The sequence below is a fragment of the Chiloscyllium plagiosum genome, unplaced genomic scaffold (genome assembly GCF_037043375.1).
Source record: "Chiloscyllium plagiosum isolate Xiang-an unplaced genomic scaffold, Cpla_swu_hap1 HiC_scaffold_15, whole genome shotgun sequence".
NCBI classification, from domain to species: domain Eukaryota; kingdom Metazoa; phylum Chordata; class Chondrichthyes; order Orectolobiformes; family Hemiscylliidae; genus Chiloscyllium; species Chiloscyllium plagiosum.
Genome location: NW_028270153.1, coordinates 56,397,857 through 56,422,259, shown reverse-complemented (window position 1 = coordinate 56,422,259; position 24,403 = coordinate 56,397,857). Strand labels below are relative to the sequence as shown.

Sequence of the window (24,403 nt, the reverse complement as noted above, 5' to 3'; positions counted from 1 at the left end):
TTAGTTTCTGGTCTGTTAACCCCGAGGAATTAATAGTAGGGATTCAGCAATGATAATACCATTGAATGTCAAGGGGTGATGGGTAGATTCCCTCTCGCCCTTGTCTGAGCTTGAATGTCATGTGCTACTTCTCAGTATATTGTTCACATCTTATTACAGATGAACATGAACTACTCCAGTATCTGAAGAGTTCTGAATAGTGCTGCACATTATGCAGTCATTTCTCCTGATGAATAGAAAATCATTGATGAAGCAGCTGGTGCCGTAATTGGGTCTGGGAATTTGAGATGATTGACTTTCACTTGAAGTTCTTTTAAGGAACTATTCCCTTGATGGATAAGCTTTTGGGTTTTTTTTTTTGCTCCTCACCTACAGTCTTGATGGTTAGAGAAACATGAGGGAAAACAGTGTTGCTCACTATTCTAATAAAATTCAGAATAGGTCTTTCAATAAGCTTACGTTTAAACAGCTGCCATTAGCTACCTTTTAAGATTATGGACAGCTTGTATTTGAGTGCAGTAATGATAATCAAGTATCAACCGTACAAAATATTGTGTAGAGGAGACAAATTTGTGTAATCTATTCAAGTTCGTCTACTGGTATGCTTAGTATCAAGCATTTTGAATCTCTCGGAACATTTTGAATGTAAAAATGTGTTTAAACTTGCCCTTTTAGAATATTTTATTTCAGCGTGACCTTTCTTCTTTTTTCCAGGAAGAAGAAAGCAGATCTGGTGAGTCTTCATGAAATATTGACCAGACTTTCATAGAACATTAAGTTCACTAATTAGGTGCTTAGAAAGAAACAAGTGAATGAATTTATTACTTTGGAGTTTTTGCCTTTCTTATTATTACCAGTTACTACAGTGTTACCACTTATCAAATCTGACTGGGTGAAGCAGAGTATTTGGTTGTGGTTTTAGTTTTGATGTTTGCTTTGTTAGCCATGCATTGAATTATAAATGTGGCCATTAAGACCTAAATAGCTTAAACAAAATGGATCTCAGGTTCACATCTCAAAACATGGGCCTGTAACTCTGCTGTACATTCTTTCAGCCCTAAAGGATTCATGCCAGTGTTTATGCTGCACACAAGTCTCCTCTCACACTGTCTGACCCTGTCAGCATATCCTTCTATTCTTTTACCCCATTTGTATTTATCTAGTTGTCTTTGAAATGTTTCAATACTATTTGTTTTAACTACTCATATCCTCTGAATAAAGTGATTTCTCCAGGCTTACCATGACTTCTATGACAAACTCCTGTCCCACTTTAATGAACAATTCACTTAACAATTGGCTGGTCTTGCTCAAAATTTAGAAGGAAATCCCCAAGAAAATGTAATGAGAATGTGAAATTTTAGGTTGTGTTGGAGTAATATAGGTCGATTGCCTGACTAGTAATCCAAAGGCCCGGAGGGAGACTGAATGTTAAGATCCTGAAATGTAAGATTAAGAATTTGAATTCTGAAGCCTTCAGTTGACATTCCATTTAAAGAAATAAAATTGCTATTTCCTTACCCAATCTAATCTGTGTCTCCAGTCGTATACCTACACCCAAAATGGTTAACTCTTAGCTGGCTAGACCACACCAGGGTACAGTCATCTAGTTGTATAAATCATTATAAAGAATGCCACACAGATTGCAGTAGCTCACGAAGATGATCAAACCACGACAAATGCCCACTTAAACACTGCAGAAATGAATAATCAAACAGCAATTTATATTTGTCCTAAACAAGATGTAACTTTAGGGAATGCACTGTATAACACTAGGGTGAAACCATGCAGTTTTACCTAATGTGTAGGTGGTGTTCACGCGAAGCAGTTTCAGATGATGATTTAAAAATATTGTACATGCTTGCACTCCAATATCTCTGCTTTTTAAGATCTAATATGGGAGTAGTTGTAATATTTCTAGCATACTTCCATAAGCTAAGGAAGATAAAGAAACGTTTTATTATGACTGATACCAAGGTTTGGCAAAATGCGGTTGTCAATCATAAATTCTGGCCCAAGTTCTAATCATCATAAGTTTATAATTTTAAATATTATAATTGATGTTTCAGATTTCTTTTAACCACTGTGATAAGCAACTTGTGACATGCAACTGATTTCCTTGACTTGTTCATACTTAAATAGGACAGCTTAAAGCTAGATGTTTTTAAAAAAAGGGCATTTTAATTTTTTTAACGGTTATTGCACATTAAAAAGTTACTAACTTTTGACTTCCTACATTTTGAGTTGTGGGGTCCCTTCCAAATGCAAAACAATTGCCCTGATACCTGGGTAATTGTAGATTATCATAGAATGATTTAGCATACATGGAAGCCATTTTTCTCATCATGCCCATTCATGATGCCCAAATGCCAGCATTTGAAGAAGGGTTACACACGAAACGTTGACTTCTCTACCTCCTGATGCTGCCTGGCTTGCTGTGTTCTTCCAGCCTCCTGCCTGTCTACTTTGAATTCCAGTATCTGCAGTTTTCTTTTTTGTCTCTCGCCTTCTTCAAAAAGGCTGACCTCACACTGATTGTAGTCCCGAGTTCTAGATTCCTCAGTTGGGTAAAAGACCTTTCAGTAGCTAAATGTCAAGCCTGTAAAGTTTTCTGTGTTTTGATATGAGAGTCCTCCTTTATTCTAAACTCAATAGCATATAGGCACCATTCTGAATCTCAGAAATCAACCCAGTCTATTTCGCATCCCTTTCAAAGTATGACATATCTTTCTCCATGTTAACTCGCCAAGTCTGTTTGTAGGTCTGGTCTCATCAAAGCTCCATATCTTATCTGTGTAACTTCCTTTATCCTTGTTTTCCATTTTCTTTTGTAATAAAGGCGAACTTACAATTTGCCTTTCTAATTATTGCCTGTAAGTTAATTTCACATCTCCTGTACAAAGATATCCAAATCCTTTCAACATTGATTACTAGGTCTGTCAAGTTTTTAGGAAGTCAGAAGTCACACCGCCAGGTTATAGTCCAACAGGTTTATTTGAAATCGCAAGCTTTCAGAGCACTGCTCCTCCTTCAGGGATTTGGAGCACCTGGTGAAGGAGCAGTGCTCGAAAGCTTGTGATTTCAAATAAACCTGTTGGATCATAACCTTGATCTTACCACTAAGTCATCCTGCTGAAAGAATGCATGAGGAAACCAGTTCTCCTCTTCCCCTCCAGCAGAAAAATGGAGTGCTGCAGTGTAGAAGCAGGCCATTCGAACCATAAGTCTATATTGGCTTTTCCCTCCAACTGCATCACCTTTTTATCTGATTTTGTTTTCTGTACTATTTTAAGTGTTTTAAGTATACTTCAGGGGGAAAGTTCTACATTCTTTAAATATTTAATTACCTTGCTTTCTTCTTGTGAACATCTCAAAGTTGTGTCCTTATTAGCATGTTGCTACAGTGAATTCATGTTATTACAAGCTTTAAATGCCTTTGCATCTCCCCTCAGATGTCTCAATTACAGCTGGAGGGGGGGGGGGAAGATAACTTCTAGTCTTTTGCACCAGTGTAACTGCACCCCCCACAAAGCCCTTTAACAACCAAATAAATCTGTATTGCTCTATATTCTTCCTAAAATGAGGCTTCCAACAGTGATCTAATGCTACTCTTTTATATTCCAACTTTCCAGATTCAAAACTTGCATTCAACATTCTTCCTTCTGACCTATTACTCACTTTAACCTGTGAATTAGACTTTTACTATCGAAAATGTACTTTACTGTGCTATCCTTCCAAAATGAATTGTCACATTTCCCTTCAAGTTCTATTTTCTGCCCATTCCACTCAGCATTTTTAAGTCTTCCATTGTCCTTGTGAGGTAATGCGGTCACTTTCAAAGATTATTTTGTCCTGGTTTTTTTTTGAAGGAGGTTGTAAGGCAGAGATGACAAACTGGCTACTGAAGATGACTTAAGTAAACAACTTGTGAAATCTTGGGCTTTTTTTTTTAAAGTTGGAACAATCAAAGCAGCTTGTGTGTGTGTGTGGCCAGTTCTCTCAGATCCAGATTTCTGGGTTTTGGTTTCTTTATTTAGTAGCCTTTGGGGTCTCAAAAGAAATGGAAATTTGTGAATGATTCCTAGCTGCTGTTTTTTCTGAGCCTTCTTTGGATTTTTTTTCCTTCTGGATTGGAGAACTACATATAAGAATGTGTCTGAATTTGGCTTTTTGCCACTGGCTGTGTTTATGGGACATTACTGTATTGGAACAGTTAGTTAGTAATTCACACTATATCTATTACTCTGTTAAGTTTTCCAATAGTTAGGTTACTCTAAATTCCTCTTCCTTTTGTCTATATTTTAATGTTAGTGTTTAAATAAATTGTGTTTTGCTTAATATTGAGTAGTTTGACCAGTCTCATCACATCTGGAACATGGCACTTCACATCTACCTTTAAAATAAGAAAAAGTTATGGTCTTTGCTACATTAAAATATTTTGAGGAAGTCGGGTCTGGTCCATGGTCCATGGCACATGTCACAATTTGTTATGCTTTCAATTTGGAGCTATCGCTAAATTTGTCTCTTGGGTTGCACTTTTGCATACTGCTAGCTGATTCGCAGGCCTGAGTAAAGGCTGGACTGTTTGTTATCCACTGGCTGACTGTGGTATTTAGTGTAGGAAGATCCAAGAATAAAGAGGATGGGTTGGGTGTCCTTGAGGGTTTATAACTTTAGTCCTTTTAGCTTTGGCAGTGGATCCAATCCAGTTGGGCTCTGTTTAGGCAATCTTGATCTCTTCAAGTGAATGCGAGTACATGACACAACCTCTTGATTCTACACAAGTGAACACTGTGTAATCCTAATAACTGGATTGGGAAATAGAGATCAATTACATGGTGCAGTTTGTTTGGTATTAGAATGTCCAGGTATTGGCTGCAAATGGAAGAAACATACAAATTCCCAGAACTCAGCATATCTAATTTCAATAAAGGATTTTGTCCCAAATAAACTCAAACCCTTATCTTGTTATGGGAATTTGCAAAGTACCAAGGTGAAAATGCCTCTAATTCTGTAACTGTTTATGTATTCACTGTGTGAAAGAACAAGCCCTCAATTTATTGGCTGCAACCCTCTTTTAGTCAGTAATATGGCAAGATAATCCCCAGTCAGAGTTGTTGTGATTCTGTTTGCATGGGCAAATGTTATATTGGGATGGCTAAGTGAAATATTTTTGACCATTCTAATTTGTAACCTTATTGGAGAGATAAGAACACTTTCATTGGATGATGGACCTTTCCTATTAAAGGTTAAGATCTGAGGCTCAAACCATTCTATAGAGTTGAAAGCAATTGAAGTGGCTGTTTCAAGATTGTGCTGCCAGTACACTGGCTGATAAGTCTACTGTATTCATTCTTTCATCCCCCTTTTAGTTAAGCTAGGATGATGGTGGCATAGTGGTAATGTCATTGGGCTAGATCTTTAGAGGCCCAGACTAATATCCTGAGGACATAAGATCAGATGCCACTATGGCAGCTGTTAGAATTTAAATATGATAAGGATTGTGTGGCGCAAGGGTAGTGTCCCTCCCTCTTTGAGCTAGAAGGTTTGGGTTCAAGTTCCACCTGTCCCAGAGGTGTGTTAAAACATATCTGATATGGTTGATTAAAATAATGGCAGTAAGTCTCTGAGGGGATGATTGCACAAATATACACAAGATAGCCAATGCAAGAACTATCTTCTGTTATTGTGTGCTAAGTGGAAAACAGTCAAACTGATAATAAACAAGTCAGTTTTTTACACAATGATTGTAACGTGGAATGGGTTACTGAGTAAAGTGAAAACCCTGTGAACACCTTTTTTAATTGGAAGCTGCAGTAGGGTTGGTAGGTTAGAGGCTATTAAATCTCTTTGGGCAGCTAAATTAAAATGGATGAATGTCTTTCTCATCCATACAACACAGCTGTTTATTTCACACTCCCTGTTTTTATTTCAAAAAGAGTTGTTGTTCCTGCTGTTTGCAGATCAAATCTGGAGACTACAATGTGATCTCCTGTAGAATAACTAATCAACCACCCATGTTGTACCTGTACATCTGTTTGAGTTAACAAAAGCAGTTTTATCTGCCTTTTAAGGAATTAACAAAATCCAAACATTGTTGGTAGTAAGCAGTGGGTCCATTAGCGTTTCTAAAGAAAAAAGATTTGTTGGTCTTTGTATACCACAGATCATGCCTTAAAAAAAACTAATCTTTTTAATAATTTACAGGTACAGAATGATCCAATACATTCTTCCAGTACTTTTATGATGAGTTGCAGACTTTTTAATTGTTTTATGATGAAGATGGTAAAATCAATTGTTAACAAACTTTCATTCTTTCTGATTTTATTAACTTGAATGCTTGTCCTGTTTATTGCCCCACAGGCGCCCAAAGTGAACTCCTATCCCTGTCCTGTGTGCTATCGAGTCTATCCCATGCAGAAAAGGCTCACACAGCACTTAAAGACACACAGTGCTGAAAAGCCTCACATGTGTGATAAGGTTAGGACATTTCTTACTCTTGTGGATCACTGTACATGCAGATCTTTAACTTATTAAAAGATAAAACTTTATTCTCATAACTTTCTCCCAAGTACAATATAAAGAGTTGCTATACCACCTAATGGACAAAAGGCAGTTCTGATATTTCATTTCTTTGACATGGTAACTTGATTGGTAGTTGACTTTTCATTAAAGCTTTGCATTTTATTATCGGGACAGAAGTAAGCCATTCAACCTATTGGTCCTGTTCCATCATTGTGAGGTTGTGATTGATCTGCATTTTGTTTTCTGGTCTGGTCTCTAACCCTGAATATTTTTGTCTAAAAAACCAATCAATCTAGTTTTAATTACCTGTCCACTGTGGATACAGAAAGTACAGCTATCTAACATCGCATGTGTTCAGGTTGATTTGAGAAAAGTACATCCTTGTTCTGCACTCCCTACCCACCAGTACCAAGGATGTGCAAACATATTTTCTGCCACCAGTTCTCATAATTTAATTGTTTGTTTGTTTTTCAGTGTGGAAAATCTTTTAAGAAGAGGTACACATTCAAAATGCATCTACTAACCCACATTCAGGCTCTTGGAAACAGCAGGTAGGTCTGATTTCTATAGTTACATTGTAAAAGGTACTTTATGGTACATTTGAGGAAATGGCTTCTATTCGGGAGCAGAGTCTGACATGACTTGAGCTGTTGAGATGTAATGTTGTAATCTACTATATTTTATGTAGTTCCCAGAGAAATTTGCTTGTCTAAGTTGAGAGTTTTCACGTGATGCTAAGCCACTGGTGTGTAGTACAGTAAAGAATCATCCAGGACTTGCCCAATATCCAAAAATGAGATTTGCATGTTCATTGGGTTAGGGGTGGGAATACTACATTGCTTTTTGTTTTCTCCACCTAGACATAGGTAGTAAAGCTAATTGGAGTATATTCTCTGATCTCGATCAGTGGCCTTAGCCTGCTCCTTCTCTACGCAGTGGGTGGTCTTAACTTTGGTCAATTCCTCCTGCTGTTCAGAACAGCCACTTCTTCCGGTTTCCTCTCAACTTCAAGAAATAGAGGGGAAAGTGCTGTGTGAGCAAAAGACAGCCAAAAATAAATAAGCAAAAGCAAACTAAATGAGCAAAGGGGAATAGCAAAAGTAGAGAAGAGCATTAGGGATTATTATGGCTGTATATAGCATGTAGGGAGCTATTGAAGCTTTAGAGCGCACTTTAACTTTGCCTCTAAAGTCTAGAAGCATGAGAAGGGTGAGTGTGAATGTAAGAAGCATTAGGTGCTAAACATTAAGGTCAGAATTGTAAAGAAAGGTTTGAGTGAATTAAAAAGATAAACAGGAAACAGTATTCATGAGCAAGAGGTGGCAGAAGAAATGAGATGAGGAAATTTTGAACATCTTCTGCTAAGGTAATAATGCCAGTGTGAGGTAATATTTCTGCCAGTAGATGGAGTGACTGCACTTCTTAAATTTTGTTCCCCGTGCTTCTGTATCATTGTTCTTGCTCATTGAAATATGTACTTCATTTATTGGAATTCACTCTGGTTTACTGTTTACAAAATGGGTACTTAAGCAAATGTATACTCTTTGCTTTAAACCTGTTTGGATTGCTGAACTGACTGGGTAGACATCTTATCCTTCCTTGCTCATTTCTTTCTTGTTGAGCAAGAGGTGTTGTGAAGTGGGAACCAGCTGTAGAACCTAGCAGGGTCTGGGTCTGGAGATCCTGCAAAACATAACAGCAGGATCATATTTTTATTTAAATATGTTTTCTGACTGTCTGGTCAAATTGGCTGCCTGGCCAATGAGAAGGAAAGGATGCCATGGAATGAATCAGAAAAATGTTACATATACAGAAGGAGGCTATTCAGCCTGTCTTACCTGCTGTTGGAAGTCACACCTAAGTAACCTTGCAAATTGTTCCAGTAGTTGGGAAGGAGGTGGGGAAGGTGGAAATAATCATGGAATGTGGAAAGAGCAGATAATGAGGTTCCAGGGAAAGTGATGTGGCGGGGGGAGGGAGGTTCAAAGCTTGCTTGAAGAGCCAGAGGGGGGTCAGACCTGCTTGTGATCTGTAAGAAATGGTGGAAAAAATGCTTCTCTTGTGGATCCACCAGCTCCATCTTCCCTTTTTCGCTTCCTGAACTGATGCAGAAATAGTAGAGATGGCAACTTGACCTGAGTGAAAAGCTGGGAAAGATGTGAGTTAATGCTTTTACCATCTGCCCTAATATTGTATCTCACTCCAACCACAAGACATCCTCTAGACCCTCCTGCAGGGAAGCAGAAAGCTAGAACAACGAAGATGCAACCCTTAATCAGCCATGATTGTAAGGGGCCTCACTTCACGGTTATCAATTAACTGAGTCGCTTTGCCAATTTACTGCTGAATTGGAGACAGCTTTGCTCTGAACTCACTTGCTAAAATCTGAGTTGTCTCCCCCTGTTGGTTCCTTATAGACTGAATTTGATCTCATTGCTTGCCACCATTGTCTGAGACTTTTGTTTAAATTAATTTGCTGGAAAGTATTGCAATGTTAATTTAAGTACCAAATAATGTTTAACATTTGTTACTTTGCAAAAGGATTAAATTTATGAGAGTGAGAAACTGCACATTGAAATAATAGAAGTTTATGGCACAGAAGCCATAATTAATTAATTTTTTCAATTAATTTTTTTAAAACATTTCATTGGAAATGGGGATTTCTGATGTGTAACTTGTTTTCTGACAAGACTTATTGCATTTTAATATGGGGAAACTAGTTCATTCCTTCTGTCTGGTGTTGGGGGGGAGTTGGGGAGGATTAAGAAATCTAGTTTCAGTTGTATTCCTTGATGCACAAGGTGGATAGCAGCTACAGTGTACCACCACTGCAATCGTGCAATGCTGTTTTTTTAAACACTGGTATTGCACTTCAGCAATGGTGATATACTGTCCAGTACCATCATGAAGGCTGCTCACAATCCTATCTGCAGCTTAAAAATGCATCAAGAGTTTAGGGCTGTTGGAATTGGGTGCAGAGCCCTCTTTTTGTTCACAATTTTGCTGTTGCTAGTATGTGGGCGGCACGGTGGCACAGTAGTTAGCACTGCTGCCTCACAGCGCCAGAGACCCGGGTTCAATTCCCGCCTCAGGCGACTGACTGTGTGGAGTTTGCACGTTCTCCCCGTGTCTGCGTGGGTTTCCTCCGGGTGCTCCGGTTTCCTCCCACAGTTCCAAAGATGTGCAGGTCAGGTGAATTGGCCATGCTAAATTGTCCGTAGTGTTAGGTAAGGGGTAAATGTAGAGGTATGGGTGGTTTGCGCTTCGGCGGGTGGACTTGTTGGGCCGAAGGGCCTGTTTCCACACTGTAAAGTAATCTAGTGATCTAAAGGAGGCTCTTTAGTACATAGTACATTTTAAAATTGGAAAGGATACTATTTCACCTATTCTTACTCTTGATCCATAACCCTGTCGGTAACAATACTTCAAAGTATATGTTTAAATACATTTTAAATACAATGATAGTTTCTACTCTGCCACCTCTTTTCAGGTAGTGAGCTGTAGACTCTTACAACTTCCAGATTTAAAAAAAAACTCTCTATTTTGCTATAATCCATCAATCATTTATTTTAGAACTGTATCCCTTGATTTTACACCTTTCTCCATGAGAAATAGGTCTTTCCTAGCCATTTCACTTTTGGTTTTTGTAATTGAGATTCTCAATTCATGGAAATGCCTTCCTAAATCTCCTTCTCATAGTGATCATATCCTTCCTTTAATTATGCTGACCAAATCTGTACAAGCTACTCCAGCTGTAGGCTACTGGTGCTTTAGGTAGTTCTTGAATAACGTCATTATTCTAGTATTCCGTGACTTAGCTAATTAAGCACAGTAACCTACATGCTGCCTGAAGTACCTTTTACAATAAATTGATTTTTCTGGATTTGCCAGCAACAATATCCCTCTGTTTATACCATTTATTGTATATTTTCTAGCCTAGTTTGAGCTTCCCAAATCCATTATCTTGTACTTCTCTAATCTGAATTCCATTTACCATTTTTCTGGCTACCTGATCAGTAAATGGATGTCTTCTTGCACTCCAGACTAGGGCTGTCTCCCTCCTTGTCAACCATGCAAACATTGGCGCTATCCTTCACATGCACCTGAATAATGACACCAACATGTCAAGTCTGAATGATGGAAATCTATTCATCAGTGAGTTTATCTTTCAGAAGTTTTTTTGTTTCAGCTATCGAAAAGGATGCAGCTCATGCAACACTTAAGAACCTTGATATTATCCAGGACAAAGTAGCCCACTTGATTGGCATTTGATATTCCAACTACATTGTCTTCACTATCTGAGCATATTGGCAGTACAGTATTCCATCCTAATTAAGTGCATTAACTGGCCAAAATGGCCAGCTCAGACCTCAACTGCCTAGAATGGCAAGGGCAGCAGATGCATGGGAATACCAACACCTGCATTTCTCTCCAAGCTACTCCCCATCCTGCCTTGGAACTATATTGCCTTTCCTTCAATATCACTGGGTCCAAGTCCTGGAGTTTTCTCCTGAACAGTATTGTGGGTATCCTTACACTTCAAATACTGCAATTTAATAAGGCAGCTCACCACTGCCTTCTCCAGGCAATCAGGAATGGGTAATAAATGTTGACCCAGATAGCAATGCCTTGAAAGTACATTTTTTAAAAAGTTCAGCCCAGTAGTAGTAGTCTGGTGAGACCATGATCTGTGTTGTCCTGTATTTAACTTTTATTTTGCTTTCTAGATTTAAATGTGAATTCTGTGACTATGTCTGTGAAAACAAGAAGCTCCTTCTTAACCACCAGCTATCGCATACTACAGATAAACCATTTAAATGTGATTTTTGCAAATATTCCACCATCAAAGAAGATTTTCTGGTTTCTCATGTTGCCATTAAACATACAGGTGAGGTGTGAGGGATGGTTCTTCGGTTGCCTTTTAGATATTTGTCACCTTCAATCACAGAATTCCATTGAAGAGCTTTAAATGTTTCATTTTATTTTGTTTTTAAAATGCTGCCATAGGTCACATAAAATGCACTTTTTTTATCATGCAGGGGTAGTACACAGCTCTACTGGAGTAGTGTACATTTTATTCCATCATCCTCGAAGGCTTCTGCAGAATGAAATATAACATCTTCCATTGCAACATATTGGGAAATATAAATTGTAGTGTGGTTTGAAGGGAACTGCATGGTCTAAATGCTGTGTGTGAGACAGAATGTGCTTACCTGATAAGATGTTGCTAGTATTTTATTTAAATCACACCGGCAAGAGCTACCTGTCTGAACAATATCCTATTTAGTGATATCTGAAATGTGTTAATATTATAATACAATCCCCAACTGCTTTGTGTGTTTTTGCTTTGGACAATTTATCAAATTAGACATTCTTTGCCCAAGCTATAAATAAGACAAATTGCCACTGTAGTTTTAAAAAAGAAACTTTCATATTTTATGGCAAGTCTGTGTTTTGACAAATTATTTTCCACTTAGAAATGATTAAGTCTATAAGATTATTGCAGCTGACAGATGTATGTATTTGCTAACTAGTTTAACTGGTCAATGTTGAATAGTGCGCACTGTAATATGAAAATTTAAATATACAGTGTTACACCTTAACTGGTTGCTGATCAACCATTTTGGGAAAATTAAGGGAATTACTATGTGGGCACTGATTTTATAATTAACAATAACAGTTATGAAAAATAGTTCCACATTACTTAATTGTAAATGATTTACCTGATATGAAAATGGGAAAGTTGGTGACCGTAATGACAAATGATTAAAAATCACACTCGTTATCGAGCAAATATTTGAAAATTTGAAGGACCGTTTTGATATGCTATAGCAGCAATGGAGGCCAGATGGAGTCAGAGAAGCTGATGTGAAGTTTTTCTGTTTTGTATACAGATTGGCCAAAATGGTTGATTGGTATAAGATTAACAATAAACTGTAAATTGTGCACTCGAACCCAAGTTTCTAAGATGAAAAGACCATGCCATAATAATCCTTTGAGCCCTGTAGTTAACTGTTGTGTGTAGCTTAATGGGATTTGCAGTTTAATATTATTAATGGAATTATAGTCGTAGCAATGAGCCACATTCCTGAATAGTATTTTGACCAGTATATTTCTACCATTTGAAATAAAAGAGTTGGTTTAACAGCGTGAATCATTTTGTCTTTGGGAAAGAATTACAAGTATTAAATACATGATCTCATAGGTGAGAAGCCATTCTCCTGTGACCTCTGCCATTTCAATACCAAACACAAGAAGAACTTGCGACTGCATGTTCAGTGCCGCCATCAGGAGTATTATGAAGACTGGGCAAAGATCCATCCCGAAGAGCCACCACGCAGACGCCGGCCATTCTTCACTCTGCAGCAGATCGAAGAGTTAAAACAACAGCATGAGCAGATGCAGTCTACACAGGAAAGCGTGAGAGATACCATTGTGAGTGCATTGGTTTGTGATTGTTTCCAATAATGTCTTTGTGGAATTTTCTAGATTTGTGCTTCTCTTCTTTGCCTATGTTTTCTCTGCTATAACCCTGAACCCAGATTGAAAGGTTTGTTAAGAAGGCATACAGTGTTTTGGCCTTTATTAATAGAGGGATTGAGTTCCGGAACCAGAAGGTTATGCTGCAGCTGTACAAAGTTCTGGTACGGCCACACTTGGAGTATTGTGCACAGTTCTGGTCACCGCATTATAAGAAGGATGTGGAAGCTTTGGAAAGGGTGTAGAGGAGATTTACTAGGATGTTGCCTAGTATGGAAGGAATGTCTTACGAGGAAAGGCTGAGGGCAGTGGGTTAGATAGGGTGGGCACTGGAAGTAATGTTACCAGTGTAACATTACTTCCAGTCACCTAGTTCAAAACTACATGACCCATGCAAATTTTTCCAGAAGCCCCTATCTACTTAAAAACTTGAGTAGATTCACTTTGTCAATTCCTGCTGAAAAATAATCTTATAATAAACATTAAAGAAATTCTCTTCTTCCCTCCCATCTCAAACTTATGTATCATCATGGTTGCAACAACTCTTCCTTCACAATGGGCACCTCTAAAATCCTAAATATTTGTTTGGTTATGTTCACCCTCCCCAACCCCATAGGCAACAAAGTAGACAAAATATCTCCATCAGTGTTTCTGTGAATGCAGTTTACAAAAGAGTGCACCTTTCTTTAGGGAATAATATTGCAAAGATGTGTACACTTCCATCTTGAATTTAGTGGTAATATTTGCTTCCACATGTTTCTTTTTACTGTATGTTCACCAGTCTCGGAAGGTTAATGGTATGCTGGCCTTTGTTGCAAGAGAACTTGAATACAAGAGCAGTGAAGTCTTCTATTGCACAGGACCTTGGTTAGACAGCACCTAGAGTATATTGCAGTTTTGGTCATCTTACCTTTGAAATGAAACTGTTGGCATAGAGGAGCAAAGGTTCACCAGACTTATTCCTACAAACCTAGGAACATCCTGTAAAGAAAGATTGGGCAAACCGGACTTGCATTCTCTAGAGTTTTGAATAAAGAGAGATGATACCTACAAAACACAAAGGAATAGTCAGGTTATTTGCAGGTAAGATATATCCCATGACTAGGAAGTCTGGGAACAGAGGACACATTCAAAACCATGGAGATGCCACTTAGCTCCCTGATGTAAATTACTTTTTCTAACTGTGTTGTGAACCTTTGGAATTCCCTTCGGCAGAGAACTGTGGAAGCTCAGCCTTTGAGTATGTTCAAAGTAGAAATTAACAGATTTATACATAACAATGACATTAAGATATGTAGGGTAGAAGACATTGAGGTGTTTGATTAGCCATGATTATTTTGGTTGAGGAGCAGGCTGAAAGGGCTGAATTGTCTACTCTTGTGTTCCTTAACTTTGCTGGGTGTTGTCAGATGCCTGTTGTTTTCATTATTGTTAATGCTTTAAGTTTCTCAGTTGTCTTAGATTCCTCTCCATTCCATTTACTTTTCTATTTCGGCTTCTAACTAGCTTGTTGTTTCCTTTCACCGATTTAATGTCTTCTGAGCTATCTATAAATTTACATGTGAATGCTGTTGCAAATTCTTCATCTTTTCAGCTAACTTGTTATTTCTATAAGTTTATTTTTGAAGTCTTTTTTTTTGCCAATCTGATGTGTAATAGTACATTGTTGAATAATTCTTAAATTTTCCACTTGATTCCTAATTCCACTTGGTTTTTTTTCACACAACAACTGGTGCCAAATCATGATTTTAATCCCATGAACTGCATCTATGTTTGAATGACAAGGAAAGCTATCACCGTTCTAATGCAGTAACTCAGTAGATTGTAGTTTATGAAAGGAAGACAGAAAATGCGATTGAATTTCTGCATCAAATTCATTGCGTATTGTTTAAATCTAACCTTCATTTTTTTGACTTGATACATTGTGAGCACAATACCATAATTATATGAAAGGCAGCATGACCCAGCAGATGACTAGAAAAAAAGTGATATGGCACACACAGCATTATTCTTAAGACTGAATGTTATCTCTTGTCAACAGCCTGTCAGAGAGAAAAGTATAATCCTCAGCATTTATTTACATTGTAATGTCGAACTTGCCTAGCAATCTCTAGAAAAGATGCCTTTCAAATTCAAATTGTTGCTTTGTGGATTGACCTTGCTGCCTTGCAAGCTTGCATCTACTTTATGAAGCCAGTGCATTCCGAAATGGTACTTCTCTGATTTAATTTGTTTTGTTTTAATATCAAGGATTTCATTGGATAACTAAACTGATTATTCTTGGTCTTCATTTTTAAAACTAAATATTTCCTTTTCCTCTTCACCTCCCCTCTTTTTTTTTTGCACCCCATATCCAAAGAGTAATGTCTTGTCATATCATGTCATGTTTTGATTGATTTGCAGTGATATTTTGTAATGATGCTTACTATTCACTGTTATTCTTTTCAGTTACAAACCTATAAACAACAACAATACATGGAAATAAATCTACTGCTCTCAAAAACATGCAAACTAAGAGCAGAAGTACACCATTTGGTCCCTCTAGCCTACTCAACCAATAAATAGATCAAGCTCTATGTTTTGAATAGCATTCCCACTTACCACTGACAATATGAGGTCCTTGCTTGGCAAAGGAATCTGTCTGCCTTAGCCTTCATAATATTAAATGTCTTGCTTTCACTGCCTTCAGTAAAATGGGAATTTGGGAATGTCCCAATAGCCTATCGTTATACAAATTATTTTTTTCTTCTACTCTTCCTCTGTATGTCAATGGTAGAATCCATTCTAAAATAAGTAGTTTTATGAAGAAATTGGTCTGTTTTCAAAAATAGCATCTGTTTAGTTTCCACAAATAGTGAAATATTCATCTGGCAATTTACTGTGAGCTTTGGGGTCAAAGTAAATCAATGTTACGGTTAAATCGTATGCAAAATTGCTAGTGCTTGAATATCACATGTGAGCCAATCATCTCTACCTCTTCCAAATCTCCAGACTCTCTCATTCCAAGAAACCTAAGCAGTTGGTGATTAGATTCCGTTCCCTTGCTGTAAATGATTTTTCCTCCAATGAACTTTCTGTAATCTGTCTAAAATTCTGCATTTTTATATTGTTAGATACCCCTGACCTACCAGACTGTTCCAACATCGATGGTCAACCAAGATTCTTTGGGAACTGCTACAATCATTTATGAGCAGGGTATGTGACTTCATGTTGCACTTTTTTTAAACTGTAGAAACTAATCTGTTTTTATTTTCTTACTGTGATCCTTCCAATATGACCAACTGTTCCTAAAATATACATAGAATTTGGATTTATGTAACTTCCTTCATAGCAAAATGTGACAAGAAGTTTCTCTGCCATGCAACCTGACAAAAGAAGAAAATGGGTTTTAAGGAAGGCTTAAAAGAGAAGAGACTTAAGTAGGGAGTGAATCTCAGAACTTCAGGCCATGATGACTGAAGACATATCTATGAATAGTAGAATGAAGGATGGTGCTGATGAGGATTTGGGTTTTTCATAGGGTTGGGGTATAGAAGACTAAAACTGGACGAATATTGAATTCTTAAAAGTATATAGAGATGGGAAGGGATGAGGTCATTGATGCCTTCAGATCCAAAGATGAGAATTTTAATCTGCAGATGTTGGTGATCTAATGGTGAGACTGCATCACTGAGACAAGTCTGAGGATGTTCAATGCAAGTTAGAAAAATAATATCATGTGTTTTGCATGAGGTCCAGTTAATGGAGGGTATAAATGGTAGGCTGACCAGGAGAGCATTTTCTCGAAAACAAATACAAAATTCCACAAGCAGACAGCAATTTGATGTGTAAATACATTTGTTAAGCCTTCACTTTTGCAAATTGCTGTCTACCTCTGATCTGACGTTGGAAATCTCAACCAGTTTAAAAAACTAGGAATTAACCACAGTTAGCAGTTGTAATTCTTGATCCTTCTGAATCTACATGAAAATCTATTGTCATATCACGTGGCATAAAAAATCAGTTCTGCATGACGAGCATTCTTCAACGTGAATTGGCTATAAAGCGATTTGAAGAATTTAAATGATTATTTTTGGACCGTGAACTTTTCTTACCTGCATTGGCTGTAATGTGATTCACGTCCCATTGGTTTAAATTGTGCTGCTATTACATAATTTTCTTACAACATGGGACCACACAGAAAGGAAACTATTGCATTATATCAGAACAGACTGTAAGTTTCAGCCGCTAATCCAATATCTGATAAACGTCTAATCTCACTCTTTCCATTTGGGGGAAAAAAGATGTATTGAGAATGTTTTCAGTGTGATGAGTAAACGTGCAATCTTCTGCTCACAGGTACAAGCGAATCTTCTGAGATCACTGCACAAAGTGCCCTAGATCTTCTGCTGAATATGAGTACACCAAGAGAACTGGTTACAAACTCATTACAGGTGCGGCACTTTGAAATAAGCTTCAAACTTAGAACAAAACCTGTATCTTGGAGAAGCTGTGCTGTACATCTCTATGACTCTATAAGTGCACATTTTCCCCAGTTGAGTTACTGAGTGACTATGCAGTCATTCATATTAAATAATAACTGGGTGGGCTGTAGGAAAAGCACCTTAAGGAGTTTTATTGGCATGCCTCCCAGCTGAAAATTTGCCCATCGCGAACAGTGTAACATTCTGCAGAGTTTTGTTATATAGGGTATATAACGTGATGTGACATGTTATGGATGTTCTTTCTTGGCACTTTCCAGCTGCTTTTACTTCAGTCTATGCAATTTTTTTTCTTTTAGGGTGTTTTGTTTTTGTTCTTGCATATTCTTTACAACTTGAACTGATCTACACTTCCAGTTGCGTGGTCTCTGGATAAACGATCCTATCCTGACAACTTAGAATTGTTAACCTTATCGGAGAAGTTAGAATTTTATGTACAAGTATGAAGATTCTAGAAATGGCTATGAGGCTACAGAGAATTGTCACAATAGAAGGACAGAGCAGCACGTGCTCAAAGCTTCAAGGAATCCGCTGGGTTGGAAATAGAAGGCCTAATCTGACTACTTGTAGATGTGTTCTTTGGCTGTACTGTGTCTAATTTACAGTGCAATTTCTTAATTTGAAATTAACCTTTATCTACTTCATCGCCAACCTGTTATTCATGGAAAATCTAATTCTGGAATACTGACAGTTCCTATGTTCTGTCGATGATAAGTTAGGCCAAATACCAGGTATATCAGGAACGGTCAGATTTGAGTGTTCCTGGTGTAAATTTTTTTTTCACTGAGGTCTATACAACGTTCTGCAAAATAACTTCAGCAGAGTATGGGGAGTATCTTTATAATGAATGTCCAGAGACCACCCATATGTTATAGTATGTTTATCGCTTGCTGTTTGCATTTAAATAGAAAAGAAACATGATTAATATTGGATCCAAAGTATTGGACATCTGAACGGAGGCACTTGCGAAAGGATAAAAGATGAGGCAAAATTTGAGTAGAGATTGTGGTAAGTTTTGGCTGTCACATGTTTGTTGTGCCCTACTCAGGTGGCTGTACTGAAATCAGATAGTACAGCCCAAGATCAGACCTCTCCGGAATCTCAAAACCGTGAGGAAGAGCAATTGACCATGTCACCCCAACACAAAATTGTCACATTGCACGTGGGCGAACATGGTGAGACCGTGGTCCAGGAAATGTACGAAACTGCAACCCTAGAGAACTCTGGAATTCCACAGGTTACCATCAACCCCTACACCAGTGGGACAGAATACAATATTGTCACACCCGGAAGTGAGGAAATGCAACATGCTACCACAGTTTACAGGTAACATAAGAGTAAACAGTGCTAATCTCCTGACCTTTTTTCTAACAGTAACTATTGTTTTATGGAGCTAGAACTTTAAGTGCTCTGGATACTTTTTAAAATCACTTTCTCAGCTTGCTGTGCCATGTTTAGCATTCTTTGGATCTTTGCAAGTCTCTCAACATTTGCACCCCATGTACAATTTCCTTTAGTTTGTCTTGCCTCCCCATTTTCTTCTGACCAAACATACCACATTTCACTGTTCTGCAATAAATTTGATCTGCCACAAATTTGTCAATTACACCAACCTGTTTATGTCCTTCTGTAATCTGTCATGATTCTCCTCAAAGTTCCTAGTGTTTCCCTGTTTTGTCATCTGTAGATTTTAAAATGATGCCCTGCACTCCCAAATCCTTAATATAGATCAAGTGAGGTGATGGTCTTAATAGAAACTCTTGGGTCCCCTGCTATAAAACATCCCCCACTCTGAAATACAGTTGTTCACTCTGTTCCTTAATACTCAACCAACTTTGTGTCCATGCTCTCTTATTCTGTGGACTTCAACTTTGCTTCAAGTCCATTCAGTGGTACTTTACCAAATGCCTTTTGGAAGTCCATATGTACCACATCTTCTGTACTCACCTACTCCACTTCATTGCCTCATTAAAAAGTTGAACCAATTTAGCTGAAATAGGTAGTCACCAGTACAAGATACTGGACTGAACCATCTTGAATAGTTCACTTTAGAATTATTTATTTCCAGTCTTTAATCTCAGAGTCAGGGGTTGCTGAGTTTGGACAAGGATGAGGAGGATTTATTTTCTGAGGGTAGTGAATTTGTGGAATTCTTTACTGTAGAAGGCTGCGAGGGCTGAATCATTAAGTATATTCAATGCGGAGATGAACAAACTTTTAATTAATGAGGTAATCAAAGGTAATGGAAAATGGGTAGGGAAGTTAAAGATTATCAGATCAGCCATGATCTCATTGAATGGTGTAACAGACTCAATGAACTGACTGACCTGCTTCTGCTCCAATTTCTAATGGTTTTATGGTCAAAACTTCCAGTGCCAACATGTTTTGTGTTACTGAGTTGTGAGAAGATTTGTAGCTCAGGTTGAGCTTCTGATGTAGGTTTACTCGCTGAGCTGGAAGATCATTTTCAGACGTTTCCTCACCATCCTAGGTAACATCATCAGTGAGCCTCCAGATGAAGCACTGGTGGTATGGCCCGTTTCCTATTCATGTGTTTAGGTTTCCTTGGAATGATGGTGTCATTTCCTGTGGTGATGCCATTTCCTGTTCTTTTTCTGAGGTGGTGGTAAATGGGATCCAAGTCGGTGTGTGTTGATAGAGTTCCAGTTGAAATGCCATGCTTCTAGGAATTCTTGTGTGTGTCTCTGTTTGGCTTGTTCTAGGTTGAATGTATTGTCCCAGTCAAAGTGGCGTCCTTCCTCATGTGTATGTAAGGATACTAGTGAGAGTGGGTCATGTCCTTTTGTAGCTAGTTGATGTTCATGTATCCTGGGGACTAGTTGGTTAATGGACTCTTCAAGTCTACTCAGAGTTTTCTTTCTTTGAATGTTGCCATTTCACTTTCATTATTGAGGGTTTCATTGAGAAACCGTATCATTTATTGTTGTTTCATTTTCAATTGTTAACTAAATAACTGAGCTTCCAAATCCAACCAGGAGCTCAGAAACATTGCTTGAATGACTAGTGTATCTTTTATTTTTCATTACTTGCACTATATGTGTGCATGGCTACGTGGGGATCCTGTGGCAAAATTTGGCATTTTTTGTATATATATTACACAGAACAGCCTCGATTATCCGAACAAGACCTCAAGATCCCGTAAAAACATTATCTACTTTTCCGAACAGCCGTTATCCGAACTCTGTTATCTGAACGATATAGTCCCTGCCCGTCTGTATACAGAACAATCTCAATTATCCAAACGTCAGTTACGAATTTCGGATTACCCGAACAAGATCTCAAAGTCCCGTAAAAATGTTATCCATTATTTGAACAATCAGTTATCCGAACAATCAGTTATCCGAACAAAATACTCCTCGCCCATGTCATTCGGATAATCAAGGTTCTGTATATATTTTAAATTTTGGATGTAGGTTTGCTCGCTGAGCTGGAAGGTTCATTTCCAGAAGTTTTGTTACCCTACTAGGTAACATCTTCAGTGGGCCTCGGGTGAAGCAATGCTGAAAATTCCTGCTTTCTATTTATGTTTTGGTTTCTTTTGGGTTGGTGATGACATTTCCTGTGATAATGTTATTTCCTGTGGCGAAGTCATTCCTGTTCCTTTTCTCAGGGGGTGGTAGATGGTGTCTAGCTTGATGTGTTTGCTGATGGCATTCCAACCGGAACTGTATGCTTCTAGACATTCTCGTGCATGTCTTTGTTTGGCTTGTCCTAGGATGGATGTGTTGTCCTAGTCGAAGTGATGTCCTTCCTCATCTGTATGTGAGGGTACTAGTGAGAGAGGGTAATGTCTTTTTGTGGCTAGTTGGTGTTCATGTATCCTGGTGGCTAGTTTTCTGCCTGTTTGTCCAATGTATGTTTGTTACAGTCCTTGCACGGTATTTTTTTTCACAACAGGAAATGACATCACCAACCCAAAAAAACCCAAACATATAAGTAGAAAGCAGGAATTTTCAGCATTGCTTTGCTTGAGACCCACTGAAGATGTTACCTAGTAGGGTAACGAAACATCTGGAAATGAATCTTACAGCTCAGCGAGCAAACCTACATCCAAAACCTCAACCTGAGCTACAAATCTTCTCATATATTTTATATTTTAAATGTTATAGATCAAATAATAAGTAATTGCTCGAGTCTTCCAATTATTTTCTTGCTTCTCATCACAGTAAATACTGCATTAAAAGTTAGGTAGTGTAAAATACCAAATCTCAACAATTGCCCTGAATATGATAGTGGTGGCGTTTGCTGCACACAACAGTGTAAACCTGTTTATTTGCTTATGTTTACCTCTGTTTTGCTTCCCCAGTGGCTCTGATGGCAGTGGGGATGTTGCTCACACTGTGGTAGTCAGTGGCGATGAGTTAAAACAGCACCATGGTCACTTCATAATGACAACCAACGTGCAGGGGAATCAGTTTCAACAGATTGAGGTATGTGATCTAGTATTCTCTATTCCATTTAGTTTTCTCAACACTGTGTCTTAAAGTTTGTCACAGGGCAATGTTACTACACTACAAATCCAGAAAATGTTTTGAGAATATGAATTTAGTTAAATTAAAAATAAGCTAGAAATAAATTGATATCAGTAAAATTTAACTTGAAGCTATTGAATTTCATTCAAAAAATTAGCTATTTCATTAATGTCCTTTTAAGGGAAAGAATGCTGCTGTCAGTCTCATTCAGGCCACAAATGCGCTTGAACTTTCGAAGTGTAACAAGCATTTAGTTATGTTAAATCTCCACAAAGAATATCACCTGAATTGAGGTGGTTCAAGAAAAATTCCCACCATTTTAGCAGTGCCACATCCCCAGTATGAAGCTTTGAAAATGCCACAAAAGGCATGTTACACTGACTGTTATCCAACCTCCCTTTCAACCTTTAGATAACGTTATTCTTGTAAATGAAGGTATCAGATAGCAAAGGATCACAATCAGTTCCCCAATATTGACATGCCAATTATGTTTGTCTCTAATTTACCCTGTCAATGAGTGCACATTAAGCCCACAGTTGCTAAAATCAGCTTTTAATTTAGGTGCAGAATACTGAAGTTCTTCGTATTAAGGTAAAATCATCTTTTCTCTGTATTTGACGGAATGAACAAAAATCATGCATCCACCATATTCCTTGTATTCCAATCTTTAGAAATATTGTACAAAAAACTCAACTTACTCCCACCTGAAACCCAAATAGTCTGTACACGGAAGTCACAAGATACAACTGAGCAATGTAAAAACAAATAGTGTAGAGCAAGAAATTAGTCATTTCTCACTGGTTTCTCCAAGAAGAGCTAACATTTATAAACAACTGCCAGTCTAAGGAAACTTCCTTCACCAATAGAAATGAACTATTCACTTAGCTCAAAGGTTCCTCCTTAGTCCCAATGAGCTGCACTTTGTGCACCTGAAAGACAGAACAGGATGAAAATGGTTCTGTGTTCTCAACAGGCAGTTTTTCTTTTGAGATAGGCACTTTCACCATTGGAAAGGGGCTCATGGGAGTTTCCTCCATTTTGAGCTAATGTTATAACATATTGTCAGGAAAAAAACAACGTATCTTTTAACTTAGCATGAGCGGCTCCATCAGAGATATCCGTTACTACCCTTTCCATACAAACATTGTGTCACCAAAGGACAAATTTTTCCATCATGATAAAATGTTGGTTTGAAGGATGCATAACATAATTAACAAAATTCTATATTTTATCCCTGTTACAGTCAGTATCGTGCCATACGTTGTCATCAATGGACTCTGGCAGAGTGCAATGTTACTACTTGTGTACAAGTAATTGCAAAAGCTTTTACTTTGAAGTTTGAAAGAGAACTCCATGCAACTTTGCTGCAAATCTGGATAGGGTTAAACCATCTTTGATCCCTTTTGCTCATCACCTGCCTCCAATCATAAAAAGGCCTGTGAATTCTCTGTTGAGAAATCGATTTTTGTAGTTCAAGTTCAAATCTCCAATATTATCATGAAGCTAAGGTTACTTGGCTAATGAGTAGCTCTAGTGTGATGATCCTGGGCAAATAACCAACTCCAACCTGTTGTTTCGGGAAAACATGAAGATAATCTATTAAATCCGACCGAACTTGAAGGGAGTATTTTATTTGTATCTTGTTTAGAAAAATAATTCTGGACATGTTCATCAAAACATCAGTTTTATTTTGTGACAGCAGAGATCTGTGGCATTGGGATATGTTGTTTTGGTGGTTCACCCTTGCAGACATGCTGCTTGTATTTTGGGGCAAGTTTGTTATATCAAGGCTTCAGACTAGCCTGGGAGGTAATCCAGAACCAGCCAATCTGAAGTCTGTCCCCCTTTGAGAGCAAAGTTAAAGATTTGCATTTTGTTTTTCAAATTCCCAGTTTAATGGCGACATCACAGCTCCACAAGTCGATTCAAACCTGCAGTCATCGTCAATGAAGAAGTTTTCCTGTAAAATATGTACTGCCTCGTTCCATGGCCGAGCAGAGATGGAGAGTCATAAGAGAGCACATGCAGGGGAGCAGGGCTTCAAGTGTCTTGATTGTAATTTTGCAGCCAGTACCTGGCCAGAAGTCAGAGTAAGTATTATTTTCCAATTCCTTCTTTCCAGATCATTTTCAGTAGCCAGGTATCAAGATTCAATCCATTCAACAGTCAGCTGAAAACTGATCAGCACTTAGCTACTTTTGCTTTCTTTTTGATTTGCAAGTTCCTCAGATTTTCACTAATTCAAATTTTGACCCCTTTCAATGTCATGTGAACTTAGAATTGTGCCGTAGCACGTTCAGCATGTCCCTCACTGTAAATGTCTTCTCTTTGAATTAGTTGGTCTTCATGAGGTATAATGATAATACATCTTGTTGCACCAGTACACAGTAAGGCAGACCCTGTGTTTTTCACACACACTTACTATCT

General features: G+C 38.0%; 1 protein-coding gene across 2 annotated transcripts in view; it reads left to right on the top strand.

The window, feature by feature from the left end:
• The window catches only part of znf335 (zinc finger protein 335), a 69,961-nt gene that overhangs the window by 24,450 nt on the left and 21,108 nt on the right, over positions 1-24,403 (top strand). For both annotated transcript variants that reach the window (XM_087994963.1, XM_087994964.1), the window contains exons 11-20: positions 715-733; positions 6,361-6,477; positions 6,997-7,073; positions 11,250-11,415; positions 12,733-12,957; positions 16,116-16,197; positions 17,341-17,435; positions 18,532-18,809; positions 21,811-21,934; positions 23,869-24,066. In XM_087994963.1, the coding sequence (XP_087851089.1) occupies positions 715-733; positions 6,361-6,477; positions 6,997-7,073; positions 11,250-11,415; positions 12,733-12,957; positions 16,116-16,197; positions 17,341-17,435; positions 18,532-18,809; positions 21,811-21,934; positions 23,869-24,066 (1,381 nt within the window). The remainder of the gene's footprint in view (positions 1-714; positions 734-6,360; positions 6,478-6,996; positions 7,074-11,249; positions 11,416-12,732; positions 12,958-16,115; positions 16,198-17,340; positions 17,436-18,531; positions 18,810-21,810; positions 21,935-23,868; positions 24,067-24,403) is intronic.